Source organism: Jaculus jaculus, chromosome X (assembly GCF_020740685.1).
Source record: "Jaculus jaculus isolate mJacJac1 chromosome X, mJacJac1.mat.Y.cur, whole genome shotgun sequence".
Taxonomy (NCBI): Eukaryota; Metazoa; Chordata; class Mammalia; order Rodentia; family Dipodidae; genus Jaculus; species Jaculus jaculus.
Window position 1 is genome coordinate 151,866,875 of NC_059125.1, and position 17,831 is coordinate 151,884,705.

The 17,831-nt window shown below is 51.7% G+C and overlaps 2 protein-coding genes across 7 annotated transcripts; both read right to left on the reverse strand.

Annotated features, from left to right (window-relative positions):
• Positions 1 to 653: 653 nt before the first annotated feature.
• Positions 654 to 6,434, reverse strand: Naa10 (N-alpha-acetyltransferase 10, NatA catalytic subunit). Of its 3 annotated transcripts, none has more exons than XM_004672053.2 (8): positions 6,286 to 6,434; positions 5,836 to 5,934; positions 5,438 to 5,496; positions 3,320 to 3,365; positions 3,110 to 3,225; positions 2,858 to 2,902; positions 1,456 to 1,540; positions 654 to 927 (listed from the first exon to the last, which is right to left on the reverse strand). In XM_004672053.2, exons 1-8 carry the CDS (start codon positions 6,304 to 6,306, stop codon positions 718 to 720), a joined length of 681 nt encoding a protein of 226 aa, XP_004672110.1. In that variant the 5' UTR covers positions 6,307 to 6,434; the 3' UTR covers positions 654 to 717. The 3 variants fall into 3 exon arrangements, with proteins under 3 accessions (XP_004672110.1, XP_044996498.1, XP_044996499.1); XM_045140563.1 differs by having other exon boundaries at positions 654 to 1,018; XM_045140564.1 differs by having other exon boundaries at positions 839 to 1,014.
• Positions 6,435 to 6,602: 168 nt separating this feature from the next.
• LOC101611089 (renin binding protein) lies at positions 6,603 to 17,565 on the reverse strand. Of its 4 annotated transcripts, none has more exons than XM_045140560.1 (11): positions 17,483 to 17,565; positions 17,197 to 17,306; positions 16,973 to 17,048; positions 16,733 to 16,808; positions 16,430 to 16,602; positions 15,836 to 16,060; positions 14,958 to 15,039; positions 14,163 to 14,338; positions 12,067 to 12,198; positions 6,836 to 6,977; positions 6,603 to 6,749 (listed from the first exon to the last, which is right to left on the reverse strand). In XM_045140560.1, exons 2-11 carry the CDS (start codon positions 17,301 to 17,303, stop codon positions 6,619 to 6,621), a joined length of 1,320 nt encoding a protein of 439 aa, XP_044996495.1. In that variant the 5' UTR covers positions 17,304 to 17,306; positions 17,483 to 17,565; the 3' UTR covers positions 6,603 to 6,618. The 4 variants fall into 4 exon arrangements, with proteins under 4 accessions (XP_044996495.1, XP_004672149.2, XP_044996494.1 ...); XM_004672092.2 differs by having other exon boundaries at positions 6,836 to 6,923; positions 17,449 to 17,488; XM_045140559.1 differs by having other exon boundaries at positions 17,449 to 17,488.
• Positions 17,566 to 17,831: the final 266 nt, after the last annotated feature.

Below are 17,831 nucleotides of genomic sequence, written 5' to 3' on the forward strand. Positions count from 1 at the left end.
AGGCCCTGACATGCCCATTCTTTCTCTCTCTGCTTACAAATAAATACAATTTTTTTTTTAAAGTACCATGGTGACTGAACCCACAGAACCTGCTGGCTGTTGAGGTGGCAGAGAGGAAGTAACAGGACTAACTGCCAGGGCTTGAGCAACTAACTGGTGGCTGCCTGCACCAGTATCCTCCTAGTATCAGTAGAAAAATGCATTTAGGCTCAAGTATGAATTGGATTTGCTGTGGCCAAAAGCTGGAAGCAAGTATGATCCAGGAAAGGGCTGAGGGAGGAATGAAGCAAAGCAGAAAAGAACTGCCTTGGAAGCCGCAGCCGGCTAGCCCAGGCTTGTCCAAGGGCATTCAGTTCAGTGAGGGAGTTAGGAAGCCTTGCAACGTTAATGGAGATGTCAGCAAGGACAGAGAAGTCCCGCGAGGCAGCAGCAGGACTGCAAGGACACCACATGTGCCACCTCCATTCCAAAGCTGCAGGGAGCAGGCAGACTTGGGAGTCCTACCTCCGAAGTCTGGTGTGTGTGTGTGGGGGGGGACCCTCTTCCCTTGTATTCATGAGCTTGGTAGGTGGCTCACAGATGAGCTGCAAAAGAAAAGAGCTCTCCCTCCCTGCAATATGCACATTCACAAGAAGTCCCCAAGGGCAAAGTCCCCAAGGGCGGAGTGAGGTTTATTGTAAAAACACATGGATGAGGCTGGGCTGGGCGGGGAAGGCTCTAAGAGACCGAGTCAGAGGCTTCGGAGCTGTCTTTGATGTCTGTGCTCTCTGTGGTCTCGCTGACCTCGCTGAGGTCCTTGCTGTCCCCACCACTATCTTCAGCAGCCGAGGTCTTCTCCTCGCGACAGGCCTCTGCTGAGCTCAGAAGTGGGTTGCCTTTGCTCTCCGCGAGCTTGCCCTTCTCCTTCAGCTCCAGGTGCCGTCTCAGCTGCCGCCGGGAGCCCAGGGGGAAGCGGGTGGAAAGAGACAGGGCCTAAGTCTCCAGAGACAAGACAAGGGGAGCCAGGCTCTGTGGCTGGCTGGGGGAAGGGGCACAGTGAGAGGTGGCAGGGTCAGGGCAGAACACAGGACTGGGTGGGGGAGCCCTGGTTTCAATCCCAGCTCTGCCCTTCTGGGGGTCCCTTATCTGTCAAATGACAAGGGTCATGCTGCCCTGTAACACTGGCAGTGCCCCTGTGAGCAACCCTGCCCCTCAGAAGCTCTACTATCCCCCTTTCTGCCCAGCCCAATTTGGTCCTACCTCTGAGCCCACAGACTCTCTCAGATCACAACCCCTTCTAGAGCCAAGCCAAGGGTGGGTCACACTTGACAGTGTAAGAAACTAAGGGTAAGAGGGGTCTTGCCTCGAGCCACCAGGGTATTCCTCCTATCTCTGGGCTACTGAGTATCCACCTTCCCCCAAGTTAGGGCCTTCCTTCCAGCTGGGACTGCTTCCCTGGCCTGGCTGGATTCTTACCTCATCAGCCATCTGGGTGAGGTCACGCTTCATGGCGTAGGCATCCTCCCCATCGGCATAGTATTTGGGCTCCACCTCGCTGATCCTGGGGATAAGAGACGGGTATCACCTCCCCATGAAGGGCTCTTGTGGAGGTTAGCCAGCCTGAAGGAACTCTTCTCTCAGCCACCTCGCATTCACCAGCAAAGCCAAAGCAGCACCCAGGCTGACTAGCAAGGCTTATGTATCTGTGGCATCTTACCAACTGAAGCCCTCAATCCTAACTGTTCCTTTCCCTGCCCTGTTCCCTGACATTCAATGAGCACACAGGTGGCTCCTCTGCCGGGGGGGGGGGGGAGGGAATATATATGTATGTATATATGTATAAATGTATGTGTGTGTATATATGTATATATATAGTATACTGCACTGTATGAGAGTAGTTATGCCCAGGCCAGCTGAGAGGCAGTGCCCTGCCACTGAAAGGGGAGCCAGGCTCCATGACCTAGAAAAGCCTTGCCAAAGTCAAGGGAGATTTTGTTTGGAGTTTTTCTCGTTTTGGTTTTCTGAGACAGACCTGAAACTGCCTATGTAACCCAGGCTGGCCTCAAACTCACGATCCTCCACAGGATCACAGACATGAGCCACCACACCTGGCTGGGAATTAATTTGGCATATGAAGTAGTTCCCACCAGAGGCATCCTTCAGTGTGTTAAGGTTCCCTCTACCTGTGAAATGGGAATTTTGGGGCTCCTTCCAGTCACCTGGATCTGGATGCTGAGCCCAGTCCAGCCCTGTCTGACAGTATTAAAAGCCCAGTGTCTCCGCATAGGCAGGGCACCCAATCTCACTTTCTTTTCTTTTTTCTTTTTTTTTTTTTTTTTGTAGTAGGGTTTCACTCTACCCCAGGCTGACCTGGAATTCACTATGTAGTCACTCAGGGTGGACTTGAACTCACAGAGATCCTCCTACCTCTGCCTCCTGAGTTCTGGGATTAAAGGTGTGCACCACCAATCACTGTAAAGTCCTATCTCCTATACTGGACACAGAGATGCCCACATCTTGAGCGAACCTCCCCTTGGCCAACAGGATACCTAGGGCTGTGTGTCCCTTGCTGCAGCCTTCTTCCTTCTACTTTCGAAGGACCCTTGCTCCTCACACCCAAGGCCCACCTGTCTCCACTCCCCAAGTAGCACGAAGCAGCCTTGTGTGCTCTTTACCACACTGCCCTTCCCCAGCCTCACCAGCACCAAGGCACCCCTCTGCCACCCAGCAACACACGCCAGATGCCTCCAATACCCCAACACACAGCAAGCAGATGCCTCCTCCGTGCCAGCTGAGGAGGATAGAGAAGGCCCCTCCCGCCCCTTGCCTGGGAGGCAATGCAGCAGCGCGCCCCTGAGAGAGCGCTGTGTCTACTCACTGAAAGTTGAGGGTGTTGGAATAGAGATGCAGGGCGGCCCGGTTACTGCAGGGGAATAAGGCACTGCTGAGCTACAAAAACTTGGCCGGGCAAAGTGACAGATCATGTCCAGGTCCCGCCACTCTTCCTGGCTGACCCCTCTTCCCACTAATCCTACCTCCCAAATCTTCTCCAGAAGGCAGGACACCCTTGTCGACATGGTGTCTTCTGCCACCCCCCCCCAACCGCCCATTCCCTCAGTTTGGCTTCCACCTCTTTCGGACATGCAAGGAGACATATTTGGCATTAAAGTTCTCTATCATGGCTCGAGAGGCTTGGTCCATCAGCTTCTGAGCTAGGCCAAGGCGCCGGTGGGAACGCTTTACAGCCTGGGGGAAGAAGGATAGGTGGAGGTGCGACCTTGGAGGCGTCCCTAAATACCCCTACTCCACCTCTACCAACCCCCCAGGGAGCCGCACTCACCAGTGAGGTGATGTGTCCATGGGGCACGTCATCTGGGTCTTCTTCCCTAGAAGAATGCTCGAAAGGAGTCCGGCGCAGGTGCTGTCACCCCAGGTACCAGTGTACAGCAGGTGTGCACCCCCTTTGAGACTGCTACCACCGCCCTCCATACCCAGGTGGGGGGGATGGGAACCTCTGAACCAGAGCAGCCAATCCTGCCTCACGCAGAGCCCCATGCTGCACACACTAGAAATGTGCAGCGTCAGAAGAACATTGAAGGGGCTGCAGAGATCGCGTAGTGGTTAAGGCCTACAAAGCCAAAGGATCCCGGTTCGATTCTCCAGGACCCACGTAAGCCAGATGCACAAGGTGGCACAGGCGTCTGGAGGTTGTCTGCAGTAGCTGGAGGCCCTGGTGCACCCATTCTCTCTATCTCTCTCTTTCTTAAATATATAAAATATATTTAAAAATAGAAAAAAAATTTTAAAAAGAACATTGAAGCTGGGCGTGGCACACACCTTTAATCCCAGCACTAGAGAGGTTGAGGTAGGAGGATCTCTGAGTTTGAGGCCACCCTGAGACTACGTAGTGAATTCCAGGTTAGCCTGAGGTAGAGTGAGACTGTACTTCGGAAAAAAAATTACATCGATTGTGATTTAAATATTAAACACTTTTTTTTGAGGAAGGGTCCCACTCTAGCCCAGGCTGACCTGGAACTCACTCTGTAAGGATCTTCCTACCTCAGCTTCCCAAGTGCTGGCAGTAAAGGTGTGAATCACGACACCAGGCTTTAAAGCAAACTTTCAAGCCACAAAAAGAATAACAGGGAACACAGAAAGTGTATCACTGAATGAAGGCTACAGATGTCAAATCTGTGACATTCTGAAAAGGCACAACAGCAGCTACCATAAAGACCAGTGGTCAGGGGGGAGGGGGGAAGGAGGGACATTCCAACTGTTTAACTTTGAGGGCCCACAACACAGAATAACTGTAAATCATGGAATTTACTTTTAAATTGCAGCTTTGGCTCCTCACATCTAACAAATCCATTAATGTACATGTTAGTAGCAGAGAAAACAAGGAAAAGGGCTTATATAGAAACTCTGTACCTTCTGCAATTTTTTTTTTTTTTTGGTTTTTTGAGGTAGGGTCTCACTCTAGTGCAGGCTGACCTGGAATTCACTATGTAGTCTCAGGGTAGCCTCAAACTCATGGCGATCCTCCTACCTCTGCCTGCTGAGTGCTGGGATTAAAGGCATGTGCCACCACACCCAGCTTCAATTTTTTTTTCTGTAAAATTTAAACTTTCTTTAAAAAAAAAGTTGGGGCTGGAGAAATTGTTCAGCAGTTAAAGGTGCTTGCAAGGCCCAATGGCCTGGGTTCAATTACCCAGTACCCAAGCCAGATACACAAAGTGACCCATGTGTCTGGAGTTCATTTGCAGAGGAAAGAGGTCCTGGTGCACCCAATTCTCTATCTTTTTTTTTTTTTTTTTTTGGTTTTTCGAGGTAGGGTCTTGCTCTAGCCCAGGCTGACCTGAAATTCACTTGTCGTCTCAGGGTGGCCTTGAACTCACAGCAATCCTTCTACCTCTGCCTCCCAAGGGCTGAGATGAAAGGCATGTGCCATCACGCCCAGCTCTTTCCTCTCTTTTTCTCTCTGCTTGCAAATAAATAATTAAAAATATAAAAAACCAGCCAATTGGTTTAAAACAAAAACAAACAACGGCAAAATAACGGCTGGAGAAATGGCTCAGCAGCTAAAGGCACTTGCTTTTCAAAGCTTGATAGCCTGGGTTTGATTCCCCATTACCCACATAAAGCCAAGATGCACAAAGTGGTGCATGTCTCTAGAGTTCATCTGCAGTGTCAAGAGGCCCTGGTGCACTCTTTCTCCACCTCCCCCCCAACCCCGTCTCTCCTTGCAAATAAATATATAAAAACCTCAGCAAGTTGGACATGGTACTTCATGTACTTACAAGTATGAAACAAGATTGCCACGAGTTCAAGGACAGCCTGGACTGTCTCAAACAAACCTACAGCAACGCCCACCAGACATGGATGGCATCAGCCTCCCCCTGCAAAGTTTGACCCCTCCAGCCCCAACACTAGGCTCCTCACTCACTCCTTAGGGACTCACATTTTGGCCAGGACATAGCCCACAATCTTCCCATTCTCGTCCTCAGCAATATAAGAGAGCTGGCAAGAGAGGAAGAGGAAATCAAGTGAGAGCAGGTAGGAGGAGCTCCCTGCTGTGAGTCTGAAGCCGCTTAAAAGGTTAAGTTCTATGACAGCTGGTGGCCTCCAGTCCAAAGGCTCAGTTTCCCCCAGGCCACGCTGCACCCTGTCTTTACCTGGCAGTGGACAGGTACAGGCAGGAGTCTTGTGCCCACGCCTGTCTCTAGCCTTCACTCCTTTCATGCCCCTCCCCTGGCCCCACTCTCCACCAGCCGGGAAGACTGGCCCTCACCATTCCTAGGCGCCTACGGCTGGGCCCACTCGGCCTGGATGTCCCCCCGCACTCCGGAGGCTGCCCACCTGCGGCCAGGAGAGGCCGTGGTAGAAGTAGTACTTCATCTGGTAGTTCTCCGGGAGGCACAGGAGATTGCAGTGCTGCATGTTCATCAGGTCCTCGGGCTGCAGGGAGGGACGGCGGCCAGTTCGCGGTTACAGTTGTCAGGTGGGACCCCCTACTCCTGGTAGGCTCCTGCCCCACCCCCAGGCTCAACGCTAGCCTGGCCCCCAGCCGCTGGGCAAACCGTGCCAGGGCCAGGATTTCCTAGAACGATCGAAGGCTTCCAGAGGCCACACCACGAAGCCCTGCCGTCAGGCTTCGCGGCCTCCTCCCTGGCCGCCCCGCAACCTAGGGGAACCGTAAGGATTGCGGGGGTGCAGGGCTGCTGCCCCCAAGTGCCTCGGGGGCATGCGCACGTGGCCACCCGTCCCGTCCCGCGCCCACGAGGCAGGCTTCGCACTCCCGCCCCTCACCCTCGCGTTGCGGATGTTCATGACGGCGGCTGGGATCCCGGATCCCACCGGGCCCGGATCACGCGCACAGTCCGCTGCCGCCGGCCCCGAAGCGACGCGAGGCAGTTCGGAAGGCCAGAGATGGGGCCGGGCTCGCTGGGGCGGAAGAGGCGGCCGGAGGCGGATGTGCGCAGCCCGCAAGGATCAGCCCTCCCGGCCGCTCAGCCAATGTGCACCGCGTCCCGAGCACGGGCGAGCCAATGGGCGCGGCAGAGCAGCCGTTGGCTCGGGATTAGCCGCCCCTCCCACCGGCCCACAAAGGCGCGCACGCTGACAGGTGGAGCAGGGTCATCTTTATTTCTCGTCTTCGTGGGCGGACAGCGTGGGTGGGCAGCCGGTGGCGACTGGAGCCTGGGCGAGGCGGTTCAGCAGGGCGCCCAGCATCTCCTCGCACATCGCTAGGCACCGGGGCACGTGGAAGCAGCCTTCGGGGAGATAGGCGCGTGGGTTGGGGCGGTAGGGAGAGCAGAATGCCTGGAGCCCCTTCAAGTGTCGCTCTGTCTCTACTTACCTTTGAAAGGACCTCCCTTGATGGTGAGGGCCACCTTTCCCTCTCGATTCAGGTAGCCAAACCATTCCCCGTACTCGGAATCTCTAAACTGGAACGAGACAGTGACAGCTAGTGTGGACAGGACCCACTCCAGCGTGATGACCTGAGGAAAGAGCCCCCGCTGTCTCCACTGCATGGGTGATCAGAGCTCAAATTAAACCCCCAGATGTCATGGCTCCAGAATCAATGCTTGCTTGCTCCACCTCCCCCAACCCCCAGGTACAGTCTCGCTCTAGGCCAGGCTGACCTGAAATTCACTATGTAGTCTCAGGGTGCCCTCGAACTCTCGGCGATCCTACCTCTGCCTCCTAAGTGCAGGAATTAAAGGCGTGCGCCACCACACCCGGCCTAAAGATATTATCTTTCAGAGGCTATTTATTTATTTATTGCACCGGCTTCAGAATCAATGCTTTAAACCGACCATGTTCTGATGAAAGCTGAGGGATGGGAGGCAGCAGGTGGTCTGAGGCTGTGGAACTAGATAGGATGGGCTGTAGGTGATGTGTTGAAACACTGTGAGATAGAGTAGAAAGTACCCTGTTCTAGAACCGTGAGTCCCTCTTAGACGTTGTGGACTTTGATTGTGATGATCACATAGAAGTAAGCAGTATCAGTGCATGTGCATGCTTGAGTGTGCGTGTGTGTGTATACACGCCAGGGTCTCTGCTGCAAATGCCAGACACTTGTGCCACTTTCTGCATCAGGCTTAAGTGGGTAGCTTGGTCCAGCAAGCTTTGTAAGTAAATACCTTTTGTAAGTAAGTGCTGTCTTCCCAGCCTCTTTATTATTTTGATCCAGGAGCTCACTCTAGCCCAGGCAGACCTGAAACTCATTCTGTATCACAGACTGGCCTTGAACTCACAGCAGTCCTCCTACCTCAGCTTCCTCAGTGCTAGGATTACAAACTTGAGCCACTACCCCTGGCTTTATAGTCGCTAAGCCATCTCTCTAGCTATTTATAGCCTTACTTTTTAAAATATTTTTTTTAGGACTGGAGAGAAGGTTTAGCGGTTAAGCACTTGCCTGTGAAACTTAAGGACCCCCGGTTTGATCTCAAATAAATACATAAATAATAGTTAAAATAATTTTTTTTGTTTTTTTGAGGTAGGGTCCAGGCTGACCTGGAATTAACTATGTAGTCTCAGGGTGGCTGCGAACTCTCGACAATCCTCGTACCTCTGCCTCCCGAGTATTGGGATTAAAGTCGTGTGCCACCACGCCCGGCTTAATTTTTTAAAGATTTATTTTTATTTATTTATTAGAGACAGAGAGAGAGAAAGATTGGGCATGCCAGGGCCTCTAGCCACTGCAAACGAACTCCAGATGCATGTGCCACCATATAACCTTATTGTAAAAAATATTTATTTGCAAGAAGAGAAAGAGAACTCTTCGACCACTGCCTCCCAAGTATTGGGATTAAAGGCGTGTGCCACTACGCCCGGCTTAATTTTTTAAAGATTTATTTTTATTTATTTATTAGAGACAGAGAGAGAGAAAGAATGGGCGTGCCAGGACCTCCAGCCACTGCAAACAAACTCCAGACACATGCGCCACCATGTGCATCTGGCTTACATGGGACCTGGAGAATCGAACCTCAGTCCTTAGGCTTCACAGGCAAGTGCCTGAACTGCTAAGTCATCTCTCCAGCCCTATATCATTATTTTTTGTTTGTTTTTATTTATTGATTTGAGAGCGACAGAGAAAGAGAGAATGGGCGTGCCAGGACCTCCAGCAGCTGCAAACGAACTCCAGATGTGTGCACCCCCTTGTGCATCTGGCTAACTTGAGTCCTGGGGAATCAAGCCTCAAACGGGGGTCCTTAGGCTTCACAGGCAAGCGCTTAACCGCTAAGCCATCTCTCCAGCCCCCCTATAACATTATTTTTAACTTGATCTGGCATAGGATGATAATGGAGGGGTAGAAAGAGGAACACAGAACTGAAATTTTCCTAGGTTGTGTTTCTGTCATGTTTTTTTTTCTTGGCTATCTACATTTTTGCTTTCTATATTGTTATATTGCTTAGTAATAATGATTTACCTATTACAACTTTCTTAATTTTTTGTTTGTTTGTTTTTGAGGCAGGATCTCACTCCAGCTCAGGCTGACCTAGAACTCACTCTGTAGCTCCATGCTGGCCTTGAATTCATGGCAGTCCTCCTACCTCAGCCTCTCTAGTGCTGGGATTAAAGGAGTATGCCACCATGTCTGGCTTTGGTTTTTGAAGCAGGGTCTCATTCTAGCCCAAGCTGACTCGGAACTCCAGCCCAGTCTGGCCTGGAACTCATGTGGAACCTCCTACCTCAACCTCCTGAGTGCTGGGATTAAAGGCATGTGCCCCACCACACACAGCTGTAATCCGTTTTTACATTTTCTGAGATAGTGTTTGCTATGTAGCCCAGGAAGGCATTGAACTCAACAATCTTCCTGGCTCAGCCTCCCAAGTGCTGGGATCACAGACGTGTACTACCACACTGGGCTCTTGTAGTTTAATGGCATCTCCATTTTGTTCAAATGTATTCTTACTTCATTTTGTAGCTAAAACTGGTGGCCTCCAATCCAAGCACTTTACACATACATTCAGTATTAAGACAGAGAAGTAGGCCAATGACTGGTTTGGAAGAAGTGGTGAGCAGCATCAAAGAGAGCTGGAGTTGGGCTTCTAGGTGAGATTTGATAGAAACATATCTAGGATTTTGTTACCTTCTACCACAATAAAACTATGCTAGATTTCAGTTACAAGTTAGTAAAAACATTAGCGGGTGTGGTGTGGTACATGGCTGTGATTCCAACACTCAAAAGGTGGAGGCAGAGCTGGAGAGATGGCTTAATGGCTAAGCGTTTGCCTGCGAAGCCTAAGGACCCCAGTTCAAGGCTCGACTCCCCAGGACCCATGTTAGCCAGATGCACAAGGGGGCGCACACGTCTGGAGTTCATTTGCAGTGGCTGGCCCATTCTCTCTATCACTCTCAAATAAATAAATTAATTAATTTTTTTAAAAGGTGGAAGCTGGGTGTGGTGGCACATACCTTAATCCCAGCACTTGGGAGGCATAGGTAGGAGGATTGCTTCTGAGTTCGAGGCCACCCTGAGACTACATAGTGAATTCCAGGTCAGCCTGGGCTAGAGTGAGACCCTACCTCCAAAAAAAAAAGCAAAGTTAAAATAAAAGGTGGGGGCAGGAGGATAAGGAGTTCAAGGTTGGGCTGGAGGGATGGCTTAGCAATTAAGGCATTTGCCTGCAAAGCCAAAGGACCCACATTAGCCAGATGCACAATGTGGCACATCCATCTGAAGTTCATTTGCAGTGGCTGGAGGCCCTGAGACACCCATTCTCTCTCTCTTCTCCCCTCTTTCTCTCTGTCAAGTAAATAAACTATATATATATATATATATATATATATATATATATATATATATATACATACATATATATATATGTATGTATGTATGTATGTATATGTATATGTATATGTGTATATATATATATATATATAAAAGCCAGGAGGCAGAGGTAGGAAGATCTTCATGAGTTCAAGGCCACCCGGAGACTACAGAGTGAATTCTAGGTCAGCCTGAGCTAGAGTGAGACCCTACCTCAAAAAATAAAATAAAAATAAAAGATTTCAAGGTCATCCTCTGATACATAGAAAGTTTGAGTCCAGCCCAAGATATTTGAGATCCTGTCTTTAAAAAGGTGTGTGGGGGTGGGGTGGGGTAGCTGGAGAGATGGCTCAGCAGTTAAGGTACTTGCCTACAAATCCTAATGACCAGAGCACAATTCCCCAGAATCCATGTGGAGCTACATGCTCAAAGCGGCACATGCATACGGAATTCATATGCAGTGGATAGGGCCCTGGTACACCCATTCTCCCTGTGTTGGAGGTGGCGGTACACGCCTTTAATCCCAGCACTCGGAGGCCAAGGTAGAAGGATTGCTGTGAGTATGAGGCCAGCCTTAGACTTCATAGTGAATTCCAGGTCAGTATGGGCTAGAGCAAGACCTACCTCAAAAAAAAAAAAAAAAAAAAAAAAGCACAGTTAAGGTTATCATTTATTCTAAGGCCAAAGTTATGGGTCCCAGAATGAGAACCCCAGCTATAGTTGCAGAATTACCACTGGAGTCGTGGCTTTGGAAATACACCACCATTATTCATTTGTTCCCCACCTACTTGGGCTTCTGGCTGGGGCATGGCTTGGTTTCTTTCTTGCTTCATGGCTGATCCTGGTCTCCTTGCTGGCCTCTATTCTCTCTTATTGTGTACTCAAAGGCTTACTTGGCCCCTGGATTTCCATCTCACCTACTTTTTTTTTTATTTAAATTTTTTCCCTTGATTTATTTGAGACAGAGAGCGAGATGAGAATGGGCGTACCAGGGCCTCCAGCTACTGCAAACAAACTCCAGATGCATGCACCCCCTTGTGCATCTGGCTTACATGGGTCCTGGGGAATCTAACCTGGGTCCTTTGGCTTTGCAGGCAAATGCCTTAACCAGTAAGCCATCCCTCTAGCCTTTTTTTCTTTTTGAAACAGGGTGTCACTATGTAGACCAGGCTGGCCTAGAACATCCTCTGCTCTCAACCTTCCCAGTACTGGGTCCAGGCCTACATCACCACAGCCGGCTCATCCATATTTTTATGACAATTAGACATTTCTGACAGGTCTGCTCTTTCCCTCTCGTGTAGAGCCTTGAAAACTCACTTGCTGCCTTACTTCCCTTGTGGCCTGACTGCCAGGCCTCTGGCGGTCAGGCATGCTCTCAAGGGGCCCAGCCTCCAGCTTGGCTAGGCCTTACCTAGCCTCCCTTCCCTCCGAAGGACCCTTCCCTGCCCTCCATTGGCCCTGCTCCTTGCCCAGGGGCCTCCATGGTCTTCTCTGGCTCCTCCATAGGAAAGTGCCCTGCCACGCTGGCTGGCTGTGTGCTTACTGACTTACTTACATGGCCCTCCTACAAAAAGATGAGGCCCAGGAGGTGGAGGCTTCTTGGTTAACCGAACAAAAGGCACTCTTGAGATTCTCAGAGTGGCTGAGGGACCATGTCTGATGTGGGGGCTCTAAGAGGGACCTGGGAAAGCCTCTTGGATCCCAACCAGCCAATTCCCCATGCCTACCGTGTGCTGTTCCCATCTCTTGGTGCCTGCCACCTCCTCCACACCCCCCACTGGCCCTCCTAGGGACAAGAAGACAGCACCCACCTGGTGGAAGGTATATTCAGCCACCTGGTAGAAGAGGTGTAACAAGGAAGGGTCCCCGCTGTCGCTGTAACCCATGAGGAAGGCAATCATGGCTTCGCTGTGTGGCCACCAGAGCTTCATGTCCCATTCCAGCTGAGCACAGAACAGAGACAGGCAGCTGAGAGCCCTGGATCCCTGAAGCTCTATCAGCAGGGCACTCACACCAGGTCCTGGACCTGTTCAGTCTCCAACTGGCTTACGCTCCAAGATACCTTGAGGCAGGGTCTAAGCTAATTCAAGGGCTGGAGGGATGGCTTAGCGTTAAGGAATTTGCCTGCAAAGCCAAAGGATCTAGGTTCAGTTCCCCAGGTCCCATGTTAGCCAGATGCACAAGGAGGCGCACATATCTGGAGTTTGTTTGCAGTGGCTGGAGGCCTTGGTGCGCCCATTCTCTCACTCTCACCCCCTCTTTCTCTGTCAAATAAATCACAGCACTTGGGAGGCAGAGGTAGGAGGATCACCATGAGTTCGAGGCCACCCTGAGAATACAGTGAATTACAGGTCAGCCTGGGCTAGAATGAGATCCTACCTTGAAAAACCAAAATAAATAAATAATAAAAAAATATTTAAGCTAGTGCAAAAGGATTAGCTTACTGATCTAGTTGCACCCCAATTAATCCCTTAGGAGGAAAAGCAGGCCTCCTTTTAGCCCTTGAATCCAAATGCTGTCTGCCTTGACACAGCCTTTAAGCTTCTTGAACACTGCTTCTACCCATGGCCAGCACAGTCACCCTCCACAGGCCTTCGGGAGGATCAGGACATAGCCAACCAGGGCCAGGTCTACTCATAGTTGCCACTAAGTGAGAATCATCCAGAAGCTCTTCAGGCCACTGGCACGGACAGGGGGGACTTGTGTCTTGGTGTCAGCATTTACACAGGCTGCCTACTGGTTTCCAGAGGACATGACATGAGGTTGAGAATTGGGCTTGAGGTTCTAATCCAGCCTCAAGTTCCCTTTATTTATTTATTTTTAATTTTTTTCTTTCCTTTCTTTAGGTTTTTTTTTTTTTTTTTTTTTCTCCCTGAGCTAGGGTCTTGCTCTAGCCCAGGCTGACCTGTAGTCTCAGGGTGGCCTCAAACTCATAATGATCCTCTGGCCTCTGCCTTCCTAGTGCTGGGATTAAAGGCATGTACCACCATGCCAGGCTTATTTTTATTTATTTATTTGAGAGAGAAAAAGGCACAGGCAGAGAGAGAGAGAGAGAGTGGGCACGGCAGGGCCTCCAGCAACCTCTCTTTCCTGAGTGCTGGGATTAAAGTTGTGCGAAATTATGCCTAGCCTTTTTTTGAGGGAGTTTTCTAGATAGAGTCCCAGGCTAGCCTCAAATTCACAATGATCTGCCTACCTCTGCCTGCTGAGTGCTGGGGTTAAAGGCATGAGTCACCACACTTGGTGTGGCATTTTTTTTTTGAGGTAGGGTCTCACTATAACCCAGGCTGACCTGGAATTCACTCTAGTCTCAGGATGGCCTTGAACTCACAGTGATCCTCCTGCTTCCAACTTCCAAATTCTGGGATTAAAGGCATGTGCCGGGCTGGAGAGATGGCTTAGCGGTTAAGCGCTTGCCTGTGAAGCCTAAGGACCCCAGTTCGAGGCTCGGTTCCCCAGGTCCCACGTTAGCCAGATGCACAAGGGGGTGCACGCGTCTGGAGTTCGTTTGCAGAGGCTGGAAGCCCTGGCGCGCCCATTCTCTCTCTCTCCCTCTATCTGTCTTTCTCTCTGTGTCTGTTGCTCTCAAATAAATAAATAAATAATTAAAAAAAAAAAAGGCATGTGCCATCATGCCTGGTATGGTTTTTTAATTCATTTTTTTCTTTTTTAAGACATATTTATTTATTTGAAAAAGAAAGAGGCAGATAGAGAGAATGGGCGCACCAGGGCTTCCAGCCACTGCAAACGAACTCCAGATCCATGCGCCACCTTGTTCATCTGGCTTACGTGGGTCCTGGGGAATCGAACCGAGGTCCTTTGGCTTTGCAGGCAAGTGCCTTTACCACTAAGCCATCTCTCCTGCCCTCAAGTTCCCTTTCTCTGTGTTGAGAGTGTGTGCTCCTACCTGGGTAGGGCACAGGTTATCAGCATCCTGGAAGTAGAAGAGGCCTCCATGCTCACGGTCCCATCCAGAGTGGAAAGGCAGCAAGAGGAACTTGTCAATAACGTGGGCTCGAAGTTCAAGGTCACCTTTCCTGATGGCATGCCGGAGCAGGAACCAGCCAGCCTCCAGTGCATGACCTAGTGAGGGGTGAGGGGTGAGGGTAAGGCGGGAGCCAGATCCACCCCCAGGCATGGGAGGATTGAACCCCTGGAACATCCCTTCTTTCTCTAAGGGTGACAGCTATTCTGAACTCCATTGCAAAACAGCCTGCCTTCCTGTCTAGATCTGCCTCCCTCCCCAAATTGGGTGTGGTTGTGCACGCCTTTAATTCCAACATTCGCACTTTACATAGTGAATTCCAGGTCCGCCTTAACTAGAGTGAGATCCTACCTCAATCCCCCACCACCTCCCAAAAAAACAATTCAGAAGCTGGGCGTGGTGGTACACGCCTTTAATCCCAGCCCTCGGGAGGCAGAGGTAGGAGGATCGCTGTAAATTTGAGGCCAGCCTGTGAATACATAGTGAATTCCAGGTCAGCCTGAGCTAGAGTGAGACCCTACCTCCAAAAACAAAACAAACAAACAAAAAATCCCCCCCCACTCATGCTCCTGTTGCCAATCCCCAGTTTTGGGAGGCCTGACTCCATCATCCGCCTGCTCCTTGCTCCCTGGAAGATGGTACAGAGGAGAGCAACACCCTCACGTCTGAGGCCCCAGACACAACACTGAGTGTTCTCTTTTCCCAGACAGGCCTCACCTGGATTCTGCTGTCTTCCCAGGCAACCAGGGAGTTCCTTGCCATCTTCTGACACATTTTCCAGCACAACTTGTCCATCCCTCTGCCAGCAAAGGAGAAGTCTGTTTCCAATTTCCAGTCAGAAAGATCCAGCCTCAAAACCTCTTCTTCCCACCTTCCCACCAGCCACCCACCCATCTGCTCAGTAGGCCCAGAAGAACATTTTTGTTTTTGTGTGTTTCTTTTTTTTTCCAGGTAGGGTTTTGCTCTAGCTCAGGCTGACCTGGAATTCACTATGTAGTCTCAGAGTGGCCCCAAACTCACAGCAATCCTCCTACCTTTGCCTCCAAAGTGCCAAGATTAAAGGCGTATGCCACCATGCCCGGCACTGACAGGGTCTCATGTAGTCCAGGCTGGCCTTGAACTCTATGTAGCCAATAGCCAAGGCTGACCTCGAACTCCTGATCCTCCCACCACCACCTCCTAAGGGCTGGGATTACAGGTGTGTGCCATCACACCTGGCTACAGAAGAGCATTTTTTTGGAGGGGCCAATTCTGTCCCATGGCTAAGAGATTCTAGTCCTTAGTTTAGGCTTGGATCTCTTGAGGGAAAGGCAAAACATTTAATCAGAAGCCAGGGCAGATTTGAATGTCCCGTCCACAAAGGCCTAGAGGAGACATGGATCAGGGCCCGGTTTCAGGACTTTGACCCCTTCCTCCAGGCCCCCAACCCCCCCCCCCCCCGCTCCACCCAGTTCTTCCTCCACACCTTCCCCAGGGCCCCAGCTGGGCCACATTTCACCAAGATGGGCCTCCTCAGCTCCCCCAGGGCTGAGGGGTCCCTGTGCAGTGGGGGCGGGAGAATAGGGCCAGCTCTGCCCCCCCCCAGGCACGCTCACCTGGACATGCCGCAGAATCCTCTGGGCACACCAGTCCCCCAGCTCGGCGTACTTGCGGGCCAGCTCCTCGTCTGCCTCTCCGAGCTGGTCCACCAGGTTGAGCAGCATCATGGGCACCGCCATGGGCTCCGTGGCCGGGGTCCCTGACAGCTGAGGCCGGCCCAGCCCAGCAGGGTCCACCCGCACCCAGTGGACGATCTGATCCATCATCTCCACAGCTTCGCTCTGCAGGAAGGGGGAGGCTGCGGGGTCAGGACTGTGTCCCCTCATTCATTCACTCCAAGGACACTGGCTCCCAGTGATGTTCTCTTGGGCCGGGCAGATCTACCCACCCTGTCCACGGGCCTTCTGATCTGGGGTGCAGGCAGTGGGTGCCAGGGAAGGAGAAAAGGGTCCCTTCCCAGCTGGGCGTAGGGCACTGATGGAACAAGCTTTGTTCTGCCTAGGGTCCCTGGGGTGGTGCAGGAATATTGGAGAAAGGAGAGGAGATACAGTGGTCGCAGGATATTATCAGGCCCACAGGGAAAACAGGAATGCATTGGACAGGAATGTCTTCAGAATGGACTCAAACCCAGCAGCCATCCTCCCACATACCTGGTAATGCATTTCCCCTGTCACCCTCCACAGCTCATTCATGGCCATGGTGTAGAAACATTCGCTGAAGATGGTCCTCTGTACTTTGATGGGACGGCCATCCCGGGTCAGCACAAAGGCACACTTCTTGCCAGGGGGTGCCACCCGGGCATAGCGCAGCAAAAAGTCGCCACCTGGTGGTTAGGGGTAAGCATGCTAGACTCTTCCACATACTATATGGCTGCTGTTCTAGACCCCTTCTAGGAAGGACCTACTACTGACTGCATGGGCGAGGCCTCTGGGGTAGTGGCAAGAAGGGAGCACCTGCTTTTGCTGAGTCCAGAAGCTCAGAGCGGCGGAAGCGCTCGAAACTTCGGTACAAGCGACAATACATCCATACCTGTGGAGGAACAGTTTAAGAGGCAGAAGCCGGGGTAAAGAGGAGTCCCAAGTGTCCCTATAATGGAAAGAAGCGTTGAGTGACAGGCACTTGCAAGGGTGCAGACTGAGGCAGGAGAGGCCCAGCTGCCGTGCATGAATTGAGAGGCTGCAAATGCAACCTACCTGCCTCCCCTGCAGCCAGACATACTTGAGGTGGTCGTACACCCGCCCATCGTTGCCAAGGCACGTGAAGAAGCCCCTGTGGACATGCAAGGGTTAGGGAGAGGGGACAGGAGCCGGGACCCCTCCCCATGGCCTCACTGCCCCGAGGTTGGCAGATCTGAGTCGCCTCGGACTGAGATGGAGGCGCAAAGTTCCCTGGTGAGGACACTGGCAGAATAGCAAACCCGTGTTCTTGGTCGTGAGAGTACTCCATCCAGAAAGCCACCACACGGTCAAGCTCGTGAGCCACACGCTCCTTCCAGACCTGCAGCATCGCCTGCTCCTTCTCCATGCTCTGGGGAGAGATTCAGGGCTTGGAGGCACAGTTCCCCACAGAGGGACCCACAGCTTCCTCAACTCGCTCAAGTGGGTCTTAAAGCTTCTCAACTCCATCCCCCACAGGGCCCCCAACAAGGATCCTCTCCCTTTGCACTGGCCTGCAGCACACGGAGACCCCACTTCATCACTCACTCTCTTCCAGGAAGCTAGAGGTGGTGTTGATCCCGTGACTGTCACTCAGCTGACCGAGCTGTGCCCCACCCACCAGATCCTCCTCAGGGCTCCAAAGGGCCAGGGGCGGGCCTGCAACAGGAGGTGGGGCTACAAACTCCACCCCCGCCCACCATGGTCTCTGCTGGGCACTCCCACCCCCCACCAAGATTTTCCAGGTGCAAAGTGAGTGAGCTAGGGAATGGCCTGGGCGGGTGGGGAGGGCAGGGTGAGAGCCACTAAGTTAGAGCTGGAGGCTCAGGCTGGTGGTCCCAGCCAATGTGTGGGGCTGAAAGGAGGAGACAGCTGGAAAAGTCTGAATCCTGAGACC